The sequence below is a fragment of the Lepidochelys olivacea genome (genome assembly GCF_965140295.1).
Source record: "Lepidochelys olivacea isolate rLepOli2 genome assembly, chromosome: 7".
Taxonomy (NCBI): Eukaryota; Metazoa; Chordata; order Testudines; family Cheloniidae; genus Lepidochelys; species Lepidochelys olivacea.
In genome coordinates this window covers 120,850,789-120,864,997 of record NC_140417.1, presented here as the reverse complement: position 1 = coordinate 120,864,997, position 14,209 = coordinate 120,850,789, and the positions used below count along the sequence as shown (strand labels likewise).

General features: G+C 42.4%; 1 protein-coding gene across 3 annotated transcripts in view; it reads right to left on the bottom strand.

The window, feature by feature from the left end:
- STN1 (STN1 subunit of CST complex) overlaps nt 1–14,209 on the bottom strand; it is a 66,744-nt gene that overhangs the window by 24,374 nt on the left and 28,161 nt on the right. For all 3 annotated transcript variants that reach the window (XM_084634687.1, XM_084634688.1, XM_084634686.1), the window contains exons 5-7: nt 11,616–11,711; nt 3,220–3,291; nt 87–245 (exon numbers count right to left, since the gene is read on the bottom strand). In XM_084634687.1, the coding sequence (XP_084490813.1) occupies nt 87–245; nt 3,220–3,291; nt 11,616–11,711 (327 nt within the window). The remainder of the gene's footprint in view (nt 1–86; nt 246–3,219; nt 3,292–11,615; nt 11,712–14,209) is intronic.

Here is a 14,209-nt window from a genome sequence, read left to right as displayed (position 1 = left end):
TTAATATCAACATTGTGATCTTGTCACAAGTTCACTTAAGTGTTGTGTTTTGTTTTTTTTAAGAGAAACAAACATATACTGCTCACAATAGGTGGAAGCCTGAATTTCTCGCTGCTCTCTGTAGATTCGGATATGACCTCGGACCCGGACAACATCCCCAATTTCCAGTTTGGTTTTCTGGAGCACCTCTTCCTGGAGCTTCTTCATCTGTTCAGCAAGATCACTGCTGCAAGATGTGTCTAGTCCTGATTCAAAAGATGTTGGGAAATCAGAGATAAGTCATAGAACGATGCTTTCCTTGTCACAATTTCAAGGCAGAGTTATCAGAGAAGATCAGCTACGACAAGGTTACTCATCCTGTGCAGTAGCTGAGGTTCAAGATGTGTCCCCCTGTGGGTGCTCCACCTCAGATGTCAGTGCGTCCACCACTGTTGATTGGAGATTTTCGGTAGCAGTGACCCTCTGGGTCATGCATGTGCAGTGATTGTCTCGTGGAGCTGCTGGAGCCTCATCAAGCGCACGTGCGACCCGATGCCCTCTGTTCCTTCTCTACAGTAGAGTCCATATTGCGAACTCCAAAGTAAAGGGGAGGAGGGTGGGTAGTTGGGCACACAGAGGGACACACATCTTGAAGAACCTCAGCTACTGCACAGAGTGAGTAATCTTTTCTTCTTCTTCAAGGGCTGTCCCTGTGGGTGCACCACTTATGTGACTGAAGAGCAGCACCCTCGTGTGGGTGGAAGGGGCTTCGGAGTTGTATGCATACTGGAGGCTAGCACCACGAGACCGAGCATTGTGTCTGAGCTTGAACCTTGAGTAATTGCATAATGGTTCGTAAACGTGTGTTCAGAGGCCCAGGTGGCTGCTCTGCATATGTCTACCACTGGTACGTTGTTTAAGAAAGCTATTGAGGTAGACACTGATCTTGTTGAATGGGCGCTGATCCCTAGTGGGGGTTCTGTTTTGTGCTGTTGATAACATGTATGGATACAATTGGAGATCCATTTTGATAGTCTCTGTGTGGATATTGCAGAGCCCTTGGAACATTTGGTTGTGGAAACAAAAAGTTGGGGGGATTTTTGAAAGGGTTGTGTTCTGTCCAGGTAGAATATTAATGCGTGCCTGATGTCTAAAGTATTTAGGACAGCCTCTTGTGTTTTCCCATGGGGCTTGGGATAAAACTTAGGCAGGTGAATCGGTTGATTGAAGTGTAAAGAGGAATTTTTTTTTTCCAAAAGGAAAAAGGAGATGGGAAACTAACTATTGAACTAAAACTTAAATATCACTAATTAATTCAAACTATTCCTAATTATTTTCCTACGTTGTCATCGACGCTGCTATAGAACTCCATCTCAGGCTGAGGACAGTTGAGAAGGAACTGAGGAGGTCAGGGCGCATGTGTGATAGATGTGGCGCCAACGGCACCACGAGACAATCACTGCACATGTGCAATCCAGAGGGACACTGCTACTGAAGATTGCCGATCAATGGCGCCAGGATGCGCAGACTCCTGAAATGGAGCACCCACAGGGACAGAACTTTAAGAAGAACCTAAGTTTCATAGTGCTATCTTATTAAAGAGGGCAGCATGCTCAGCAGCATTGGAGTTCCCCGGCAGCACATCCCAGACGTGTCAGTCTTTAGTTTAAGGCTCTGCATTTACATATTTGTTTTTTAAAACCATTCAGGTATTGTTCTTCATGGAAAAACACATCTGACTTTCTCACCAGGAACATACCCTGAACTGTGATAAAAAAGAAAGATTTTAATTGTAAATTAGGCATCCCTTCCAGACTGTTAGGCTGAGCAAAATCAGCAGAGCTTTCATATAGAAGTGAAAGCCTGAGTCATCTGAGGTAACACAAAAGTATTCGTGTGGTGCCATTTTGTGCCTGTAATGATATGAATGCATCTTGAAAGATCTTCACATTTATGTAACACCTTTGCTTGAGAGTCAAGCTGATTCCTTAATTGTTTGAAACCTAAAGCATGATCCTGGCAGCTACAATCATGGCTGCAGCAGGCTGGAAAAGAGTCTGCCTGTTCCTTTCAACAGATGGTTTTATAAATTATAAGCTATTTTAACCAATGGAAAGAGATTATTCGAAGAATATAGATCAGGTTAGCAAATGGTGCTTCTACCCTTTTGTCAAATATGCTCAGAATGAACACAGACTAATAAACCTTCCAGATGAAACTTGGCAGCCTTATTGCGGTATTACATTTTGGAAATTAATGCTTTACCTTGATATACTTATTTGGGAGTGACACATGCATTAAAATCAGCTCTGTTAAACACATAGGACCAAATTCTCTACTAATGTAAATGGGCACAGTTCCACTGACTTCAAAAGTTTTCCATCCATTTACTCCAGCAGAGAATTTGTCCCCCCCAAAATGTATAACTGACTTCAAGGGTTATAAATGTGTCTGATCGAGAGCCTCTTGAACTCAGTATAAGACTTGAATGGACTTTGCCACACCCCTAATCTGAGTGTAAAACAGTTAAGGGAGTAGCAAGGGGGGAAATGCCTTAGGAAAAAAAGCCAGACATAAGTAAAGTATTTCACTACCACTGATCTGCAAGGACTGCATCACCACTTTTTTGCAGATTTGGAACAGTCCAGCTCACTGAACTATTTCCTTCATGTTTTCAGGTGGTTATATGCTATTTTCAAGACAGTGAATGATGGTCACATGCATGTGGGAGCAGGAAAAACAAATATCCACACAAACTGAAAAACTGAGGGTACACACGCCTGATGTATCAAAGAAAAAACAGAACAGGCCACAGAAGTCAACTGGTTCAGTTTGGAAATTGCAGCTGTAACAAATGGCAAGTTTCCAGGATATTTTTTTTTTTTTTTTTTTTTAAACCAGATGAGGTCACACAATGGGAAGAAAATTCTTTGTACTGTCAAACTGAAACACTACATCACTCTGATAAACAAAGGTTCTAATGGTTATGGATGCAATGTTATTGTTGGCATCACCATTAGTAACAGCACAAGATGACTGTCTAGGGAGAAGTTATGTTACGGGGTAAGTATCTCAAAGCAGCCCAGGCTATAGGATGTACTTGTAAATATTCTTCGTGCCTGTGAATGCAATTTGCTATTGTGTTGACTTGATAAATTATCATCCGATCTGAAAAAAAAACGACACAAATTGCAGTGTTTTTAAGTCATAGCTGAAAAGTGTTATGTACTCATACATTACCTGACAAAGGCCATTCTGCTTCCCTGGGATTTTTCCAGCAGATGCAGTTTATGACCCCAGTACCATCATCCACTGTAAGAGAATTGCAGTAATCAAGGAAACAAGTGGTCTTGGCATTCCAAGAGATCTTAACACACAGCACAGCCCTACTTATTTTGTCAGTACTCCTTTGGCTCAGCCATAGGAGGACAAGTTATTTGCATTATTTTTCTAAATACTACAATATTTCATCTTATTCTGAATCACATGCCAAAAGCAGTCCTCAGTTTAGACTTTTGCAGCATCCTCTCTCACCATCTGTTGAAAACTGCACTGTAAATGTTAACTCAAATGTTTTAAGTAAAATCATAACACACGGAAACAAAACTCACCTACCATATGTTCTGCACATCTATGGCCCCTTTCATCTTAGGATATCTTATATTAATTAGGACTTACAAAACCCACATGACGTAGGCAAGTATTACTACCCTTTAACATTAAAACTGTAAATTCTTTGGGACCAGGACCACATCTTTGTATGGGTATGTACAACACCTAGTACAATCATGATTCAATGCCTCTAGGTACTATTGCACTATATTATATATAAAAATGAAGTTAATGGAAGCAGAAAGGGGTTTAAACTAACATTTTCAAAAGTAGCTTCTGATTTTTCAGTGGTGAACTCAAGGCAGCATTTCAGAGTAACAGCCGTGTTAGTCTGTATTCGCAAAAAGAAAAGGAGGACTTGTGGCACCTTAGAGACTAACCAATTTATTTGAGCATGAGCTTTCGTGAGCTACAGGTCACTTCATCAGATGTATGCCGTGGAAACTGCAGCAGACTTTATATATACACAGAGAATATGAAAAAATACCTCCTCCCACCCCATTGTCCAGCTGGTAATAGCTTATCTAAAGTGATCATCAGGTGGGCCATTTCCAGCACAAATCCAGGTTTTCTCACCCTCCACCCCCCCACACAAATTCACTCTCCTGCTGGTGATAGCCCATCCAAAGTGACAACTCTTTACACAATGTGCATGATAATCAAGGTGGGCCATTTCCTGCACAAATCCAGGTTTTCTCACATCCCCCCCCACCCCCATACACACACAAACTCACTCTCCTGCTGGTAATAGCTCATCCAAACTGACCACTCTCCAAGTTTAAATCCAAGTTAAACCAGAACATCTGGGGGAGGGGGGGTAGGAAAAAACAAGAGGAAATAGCCACTCCCAGTCTCTATTTAAGCCTAAATTAATAGTATCCAATTTGCAAATGAATTCCAATTCAGCAGTTTCTCGCTGGAGTCTGGATTTGAAGTTTTTTTGTTTTAAGATAGCGACCTTCATGTCTGTGATTGCGTGACCAGAAAGATTGAAGTGTTCTCCGACTGGTTTATGAATGTTATAATTCTTGACATCTGATTTGTGTCCATTTATTCTTTTACGTAGAGACTGTCCAGTTTGACCAATGTACATGGCAGAGGGGCATTGCTGGCACATGATGGCATATATCACATTGGTGGATGTGCAGGTGAACGAGCCTCTGATAGTGTGGCTGATGTTATTGGCCCTGTGATGGTGTCCCCTGAATAGATATGTGGGCACAATTGGCAACGGGCTTTGTTGCAAGGATAAGTTCCTGGGTTAGTGGTTCTGTTGTGTGGTATGTGGTTGTTGGTGAGTATTTGCTTCAGGTTGCGGGGCTGTCTGTAGGCAAGGACTGGCCTGTCTCCCAAGATTTGTGAGAGTGTTGGGTCATCCTTTAGGATAGGTTGTAGATCCTTAATAATGCGTTGGAGGGGTTTTAGTTGGGGGCTGAAGGTGACGGCTAGTGGCATTCTGTTATTTTCTTTGTTAGGCCTGTCCTGTAGTAGGTAACTTCTGGGAACTCTTCTGGCTCTATCAATCTGTTTCTTTACTTCTGCAGGTGGGTATTGTAGTTGTAAGAAAGCTTGACAGAGATCTTGTAGGTGTTTGTCTCTGTCTGAGGGGTTGGAGCAAATGCGGTTATATCGCAGAGCTTGGCTGTAGACGATGGATCGTGTGGTGTGGTCAGGGTGAAAGCTGGAGGCATGCAGGTAGGAATAGCGGTCAGTAGGTTTCCGGTATAGGGTGGTGTTTATGTGACCATTGTTTATTAGCACTGTAGTGTCCAGGAAGTGGATCTCTTGTGTGGACTGGACCAGGCTGAGGTTGGTGGTGGGATGGAAATTGTTGAAATCATGGTGGAATTCCTCAAGGGCTTCTTTTCCATGGGTCCAGATGATGAAGATGTCATCAATGTAGCGCAAGTAGAGTAGGGGCTTTAGGGGACGAGAGCTGAGGAAGCGTTGTTCTAAATCAGCCATAAAAATGTTGGCATACTGTGGGGCCATGCGGGTACCCATAGCAGTGCCGCTGATCTGAAGGTATACATTGTCCCCAAATATGAAATAGTTATAGGTAAGGACAAAGTCACAAAGTTCAGCCACCAGGTTAGCCGTGACATTATCGGGGATAGTGTTCCTGACGGCTTGTAGTCCATCTTTGTGTGGAATGTTGGTGTAGAGGGCTTCTACATCCATAGTGGCCAGGATGGTGTTATCAGGAAGATCACCGATGGATTGAAGTTTCCTTAGGAAGTCAGTGGTGTCTCGAAGGTAGCTGGGAGTGCTGGTAGCGTAGGGCCTGAGGAGGGAGTCTACATAGCCAGACAATCCTGCTGTCAGGGTGCCAATGCCTGAGATGATGGGGCGCCCAGGATTTCCAGGTTTATGGATCTTGGGTAGTAGATAGAATATCCCAGGTCGGGGTTCCATGGGTCTGATTTTCAGGAGTGCTGAGCATCCATATTTTTTATCACCACGGTGCTTGGCACCTCCAGCCCTATATCTCAAGTTGGGCATCCAAAAAAATTGAGGCTCTCAAAATCAGAGGCCACTTTGGAGAATTCTGTTTGAGTTGTCCAGGGTTACACAGCAAGACAGCTGCAGTGAGAAATATGCTTCAGGGCGCCTGACTCCCACTCCTCTTCAACTAACCACGATGAAACTAGGTAGTCTCTCAGTCACACCAGAGGACACACCAATGTTCTCAATAAAACTCTTCTTCCCCTACCCCCATTCCAAATTTTTTTTAAAAAAAGGTCAGAAATAGAGCTGTCAGACCTGAGGCAGAAAGATGATCTTAGGGTTAAGGAATGGTACTGAGATATACAGGTTCTGATCCTGACAAACACAATTCTACCATGACCTTGGGCAAGTCACTTAGGCCAAGATTTACAGAGCTGGGTTCCTAGAGTTTGGCCCCTATATCTATATTTAAGCACAGAAATAAGTGGCCTGATGTACAGAATGCTGAGCACTCACAGATCCCCCCTGAATTCTGAGTTTTAGCCTTTATCTCTGTGCCTCACTCCCCCTCCATGCCCCAAGTCAGGCTATTTACCCATTTTAAGGTGTGCAGCAAGGCTTAATTCAATGTTTTTAAAGTACTTTAAGATTCTCAGAAGGACTAAGTCACAGAACTGCAAAGTGAAAGAGGCGACCCTCACAAATCCAGCCATGTATTTGGGGAGGAGATCTTTCAAAAGCACAAACAGGAGTGAAGGCCCTAACACCACTGACTTTCAAAGAGAGTTGGGCACCTAGCTGCCATATGTGCCTTTGAAAAATCTCCTCCCCTGCTGTTCCAACTGCTCCAATATCTTGGCACCAAATATTCTGCTTATGTGCCATCAATGGGTGACAACGTAAAGAGATCAAGAGGTGACTTCACTACAACGTTTCAGCACCTTCTCAGGCAGAAAACACCAGGCACTAAAAGGTTCTTAAATCTAGCAGAAAAAGACAGAATAAAAACCAATGGCTGGAAGCTGAAGCCAGAAAAATTCATATTAGAAGTGAGAGACAATTTTTTAACAATGAGGGTAATTAACTGCTGGAAGAAACTACCAAGGAAGTGGTTGATACTCCATCTTAAGACCATCTGGTTTAACTTGGATTTAAACTTGGAGAGTGGTCAGTTTGGATGAGCTATTACCAGCAGGAGAGTGAGTTTGTGTGTGTATGGGGGTGGGGGGTGTGTGAGAAAACCTGGATTTGTGCAGGAAATGGCCCACCTTGATTATCATGCACATTGTAGGGAGACTGGTCACTTTGGATGAGCTATTACCAGCAGGAGAGTGAGTTTGTGTGTGTGGTTTTTGGAGGGGGCTGAAGGGGTGAGAGAACCTGGATTTGTGCAGGAAATGGCTCAACTTGATTATCATGCACATTGTGTAAAGAGTTGTCACTTTGGATGGGCTACCACCAGCAGGAGAGTGAATTTGTGTGTGGGGGGTGAGAAAACCTGGATTTGTGCTGGAAATGGCCCAACCTGATGATCACTTTAGATAAGCTATTACCAGCAGGACAGTGGGGTGGGAGGAGGTATTGTTTCATATTCTCTGTGTGTATATAAAGTCTGCTGTAGTTTCCACGGTATGCATCCGATGAAGTGAGCTGTAGCTCACGAAAGCTCATGCTCAAATAAATTGGTTAGTCTCTAAAGGTGCCACAAGTACTCCTTTTCTTTTTGCGAACACAGACTAACACGGCTGTTACTCTGAAACCTGTCATCTTAAGACTGGATGTCTTTGTGGCAGATAAGCTTTAGTCAAGCACAAATTATTGGGATGAATACAGTAGTAACTGGGTGAAATTTCAAGGTTTGTGAAACACAGGAGAGCAGACTAGGTGATCTAATGGTCCCTTATTATCTTAAAATCTATGAATTTATTATATTAAAGTGTACCAGTATAAACTTCACTGCCTACCCTTAAATGGGAAAGCATCACTATATCAGTGCTAGAATGTATATCATACTATGGATGATGCACAGATTTAACTCACCAAGATAGCTAGTACCTCTAACTGTATCAGCACTAGTATCTGACTTCACAGGCAATGCTATTATCATTTCCTGTACAGAAAGAGATTTCATACAATGAGGAAAAGCTGCGGTGTCCTACAGGTAAGACAGATGATACTAACTGTTGTAGTCCTACCATTGGCAATGAACTGGTGAGAAAGAGAAATCAAAAAACAAACCACCAGATGATTTTATTGTTCCATATAGATCAAGATAAAACAAAACTGTTTGAAGGAACTTGTCCAGCCAACACCCATCGATTTCCTTGAAATAAACTATTTAATAAATAAGAGAGTAGCGCACAAAGATCCTGGCCTAGCAATGCAAGTGTCACAATTCAGGACTAGCTGCAACTCTCTGGCCTCCGAGGGCACCTTCCTCAGATCTTAGGCTTCATGCCTCATCCCTCAGAGGGTACCTCTACATTTCAGCTTGGAGGCATCATTCCCAGCTTGTGTAGACATACAGTACCTATGCTAGCTGTGCTTGAGACAGCACGCTAAAGATAGCAGTGAAGCCAGGGTAGCCTGGGCGGTGACACAGGCTCGCTGTCTAAGTACATACCCATCTGGGCCCCCTGGGTATGTATTCAAGCAGTGTGCCCAAGCTGCCATTTAGGCTACCCCAGCTACACTGCTATTTTTAGTACACTAGCTTAAGCAGAGCTAGCGCAGGTATGCCCATGCAAGCTACGAATCACGCCTCCCAGATCAAATGTAGGCACACTCAGGGCAGAATCCCATGATTCTCCCACTCTTGGACCAGGTCCTAAGCTACAAGACCCTGCAGACTGAGTCCCATTACTGAACCCAGCTGGACCTCTAGGATATCTTCAGTACCTCACTTCAGGACCAATGGATTATAGTCACACAAAGATAGAAGTATTGTTACATCATGCTTTGTTTCTATGGTTAATGAGTAAAAGGATTTTAAAAACAGTGCAAGGTCTACACACATCTATCTTACCTAAAGTCTTACCATCCCTTGACAGACGCCATAGGCAGGTCTAAGTTCTCAGAAACCCTAGCCTCTGGAGTCTGGGTTCCCCTAGCTCTCCCTGCCTCTGTCAAGGTCCTGGTTTAAATCCAGCTAGAAATTCTTTGTCCTCAGTTTTCCCCAAGCTTGAACCTGCTGCCCAAAACCAAACTGGTGAGTTTTACAGGGGGGTCAAGCCAGCAGGCCAAAGAAAAAAAAAAAGGCTTTGCATTGTCTCTCAAGTATTTTGTTCTGTTTTTTTTTCCTTCAAGTCTAGAAATATCAGCAAGTCTAGTCAAGCTTGGTTTTGCTAAAAGACTTCTTGGAAGCCTTAAAGATGCATATAGAGAGAGTTCTCACTTTAATAGAAGGGGTGGGAGGTTCTGAACTTTAATCACAGACATCCATTCTCCTAAATGTTCACTATATACTGATGTTCGATAGCAGTTAACAAAAAAGTAGATAGAATTTATTTTCCCTCTCAGTTGACCAGACTTCATCCTTTTCTTATTTCACCACAAGTTCTTCAGTCACCATAGTCTTCCACGGCAGAAAAGACTTAGATTTCTAATGAATGAATGAATAAATAGAAAATCCAAGCAGAAACAGATGTGTGTGTTCAAGGGAAGAGATGGGAAAAATATCTTTCAGGTCTTCTTTATATATCAGAAAGTCAAAAATACAAGGACATTTACCCGTTGCAGGTCATCTTTAAAAACAGATGGGAGGAGATTGACTGCTGAATAGTATGAGGCACTACAGCTGATGCAATACTTGCTCCCTGCCACACCAATCAGAGACTGTTTAGCTGAGAGATGTAAAAAGTTATGAGCAGGAAACGAAGAAGTTATAATTTACACTGGTGGAGTCAGCCTGACTGAGGCTGAGAACAGGACAGGGAGGGGCAGCTTGGCAGGTATCCTGAAAGCTAAACCAAGAACTGTTGAACAAAACAGGAGCCAAGTTGGATGCAAAAAGGTAGGAGAGCAGGCTAGATGATAGCTCCATTCAACCCTGTTGATCCAGCATCTGAGACCTTATTCTCTTAATTAATCCACAAATTCTCTTAGGTTCTTTTGGTTTTTTCCCCTCTGTATCCTGCACTGGTCAGATGTCTTGAGCTATCTTAGACCAATATGTGGAACCCCACTTCCCTTCAAACGTTCTTGCAAACTCAGATCCTTTTATTATTATACTGCAGCAGCATCCAACCATACCAACTGCTTGCCAAAACCAGAGACAGACAGACAATCTGAACACAGGAGACACTTTATTATTTAGTCCAATGCAAGATATCATTAGGTTTCTGACTTCACTTTCACCATGGATCATCTTTCCACCTCTTATTTGAGGTATTTATATGGCCCCTATTACCGTAGCATCTGAGTATTTCACGATCTTTAATCTCTCCTCACAACACCCCTACAAGGCAGGAAGTGTTATAATCCACATTTTACAGATGGGGAATAGAGGCACAGGAGATTAAAGTGACTCACCCAAACTCATACAGGAAAACTTTGATAGAGCAGGGAACTGGATCTTGATCTCCCCAGTCCCAGGCATATGCCATAACCACTGTTTCATCCCTCCCTTTCTCTTCCCAGGTGCCTCAGCCAACCTGATGTGCCATCACTATTCCAATGTGCCCTTTACAGCAGAAATTCCAATTTAGTACAAGGGCCTGGCAAGGGAGTTAAAGAAAAAAAAAAAAAAAGCTAGTTAGTGAAAACGTCTGACGTTTGGGAGAACCTGGAGTGGAGGGGAGAAGCTCCTTGTGGATGAAGGCACATACTGCTGCACTGGGGAAGCATCAATATTCTATTACTAGTGAGGTAGAGAGCAAGTGACTCGTCTCATTGAACAGCAGCCTTTCAGGCCAGTAAACAGTATGGGTGGATTCAGAACCCCAATTAGCGTATCTTTGCAAAACAAGATGATGGCTAAGGCCCAGTTTTGTAAAGCTATTTGGTACTAAAAATGCAAATAGGCACCCAGTAGGATTTTCAAAAGCTCCCAGCCACCTAACTGCCAATGGGAAAATTCCACTAGACACCTATCTGCATTTTTGCACACCTAAATACCTTTAAAACTCTGGCCCTAAGACATGGGGGCAAAAGGGCAAAACAATTAGAAGGGATCCCTTCAAGCTAGTAAGGAGAAAAGGGAAGTGACTTCCCCTTTGCAAAAACCATTAGATCAATTTACATTTGATAAGAGTTTTGCATACAAGTTAAGATCAAGAGTCTGTATTCCTGGATTCTATTCCCCGCTCTGACTCACTCAAGGCCATACAGCAAATCAATAGTACTTAATCATGCCTCTTCAGCTTCCCCACATGTAAAACAGGGATAATACTTTCCTGCCTTTTTAAAGTGCTTTGAAATCTTCATCTGAAATGTGTTATAAAACAGTGAAAAGTATAATCAAGAAAAAGTGTCTTTTCAAGAACAGACAATGGTCCAAACCAATGAGACAACTTCTAGGTTCTAATGGTTACAAAGGTTGGAGTCCAAGAAATGCTAAGAAACAAAACTCTTCTTACCTCCATAGTTACAGAAGGCATCTCGTTCTTTTGTTAGAACCACTGTCCCAACCACATCCACCTGTCTTATTGGATGCCCATTATAAAAGAATATACCTATGGAGAAAGACACAGAACATTTCTGTTAAGTGTGACCGAATACTGCTTGCAGGAGTTCTACGTTGGTTAGCCATTCACATCATTAGAAAGAGGATCTTCTTGTTCTTTTAATGAATTCACTGAGTACACGGAAGCAGAGTACTAGTTCCACCCACTTACTATGCTAAAAGGAGATGTCAATAGTTTTGTATTTTGTAGTCAGACACTGCAGCTCTTCATAATTTGATCATCTCTCTCCTTTCTTGAATATTTTGACTAGCAGCAAAATAGTTAAATGTGATTTTATTTGTCATCATTAGGCTTCAGAGTAAATGTCCTTTTAAATAAATATGAACAGTTTATACATCTCCCCGTACTTCTGTTTGATGCTCTCTGCAGATTGAGGCAGATATTACTGACTCTTCTACATTTTTAAGGCTATTTTCACTACCAAAAGGGCTAAGGAAGGGACCATTTAAAATAGACAACTTAGATTCTGAAGCACAAGATGCAGGTATCAGGGGAAACTCCAAGCCCATTTAACCACTGCAACCAGTCCCCCATAAAATATCCCTTCATTTCTGTGCTTCTATGAAATAGACTTTGACAACGCTATTGAGTATCAAAATGTGTCCGAGAAACCTCAGAGTCCTTTTGTCAGCTTCTGCCCAGCATTCACTTGGGAAATACAGGGGCCACTGTGATCACCCAATATCTTTATCGAGAAACAAAACTAAAAATACTAAAGTAAACACTGATGCGATATACCATATATACAACCACAGAATGCATTAGTGCTCATACCATCAGAGCAACACACTATGTAGAAAGAAGAGAAGATAATTCAAGAGATTTAAAATTACTTGGACTGCTAATTATTTTAAATGCATATATTATCTTCAATTTCAAAAGATTTCAGCCCCATTGAGATGCAGACCCATATGATGTGGACAGCTGGCAACTAGCATACTGAACAAAACTAGGAATTGGAGAGGGAAAATTTTGGCTCAAGATACCAGGGCAAATCCCTAACCTTATGAAGGAAGACATGGGATATTTTAATGCACACACGCAAGTCAGGAGGTCAGTTTAATGTGCAGAATTTAGAAACAAAAATCAAAAACTGATTAGAACCCTAAAATATCCTATCCTACATAGCCAGAGACATAGCCTAAACAGGTCTTCAATAACCTTAAATGGGCCTGGAATTAACTTCTTCACATTACTGAGTCACAGGCAAGTTTTCAAGGTATTGCACAAGTGTTTAGCCACATAGTTCTTATGTGGAAGTTGTGCTGACAAAAGCTCACAACATGTGTTGAAGAATTACCCACTGCTGTGATCTCAGAGCTGAGTATATTTGTTGTGCACCTGCAGATCAGGGCTAGAGTGAGAAACATTTACAGGACTCAAGTATCAGGGGGTAGCCATGTTAGTCTGTATCCACAAAAACAACAGGGAGTCCGGTGGCCCCTTAAAGGCTAACAGACTTCTTTGGGCATAAGCTTTCGTGGGTAAAAAACCCACTTCTTCAGATGCATGGAGTGAAAATTACAGATGCAGACATTATATATTGACACATAAAGAGAAGGGAGTTACCTCACAAGTGGAGAGCCAGTGTTGACAGGGCCAATTCGATCAGGGTGGATGTAGTCCACTCCCAATAATTGAGGAGGAGGTGTCAATTCCAGGAGAGGCAAAGCTGCTTTTGTAGTGAGCCAGCCACCCCCCAGTCCCTATTCAAGCCCAAATTAATGGTGTTAAATTTGCAAATGCATTTTAGTTCTGCAGTTTCTCTTTGAAGTCTGTTTCTGAAGTTTTTTTGTTCAAGTATGGCTACTTTTAAATCTCTTATAGAATGTCCAGGAAGATTGAAGTGTTCTCCTACTGGCTTTTGTATGTTACCAATCCTGATGTCCGATTTGTGTCCATTTATTCTTTTACATAGAGACTGTCCAGTTTGGCCAATGTACATGGCAGAGGGGTATTGCTGGCACACGATGGCATATATAACATTAGTAGATGTGCAGGTGAATGAGTCCCTGATGGTGTGGCTGATGTGGTTGGGTCCTCTGATGGTGTTGCTAGAGTAGATATGGGGACAGAGTAGGCAACAAGGTTTGTAACAGGGATTGGTTCCTGGGTTAGAGTTTCTGTGGTGTGTAGTTGCGGGTGAGTATTTGCTTCAGGTTGGGGGACTGTCTGTAAGCGAGGACTGGCCTGCCTCCCAAGATCTGTGAGAGAGTGAAGGATCATTTTCCAGGATAGGTTCTAGATCGTTGATGATGTACTGGAGAGGTTTTAGCTGGGGGCTGTATGCGATGGCCAGTGGTGTTCTTTTATTTTTCTTGTTGGGCCTGTCCAGTAGTGAGGTCACTTCTGGGTACCTGTCTCACTCGGTCAATCTGTTTCCTCTCTTCCCCAGGTGGGTATTGTAGTTTTAAGAATGCTTGATAAAGATCTTGTAGGTGTTTGTCTCTGTCTGAGGGATGGGAGCAAATTTGGTTGCATCTTAC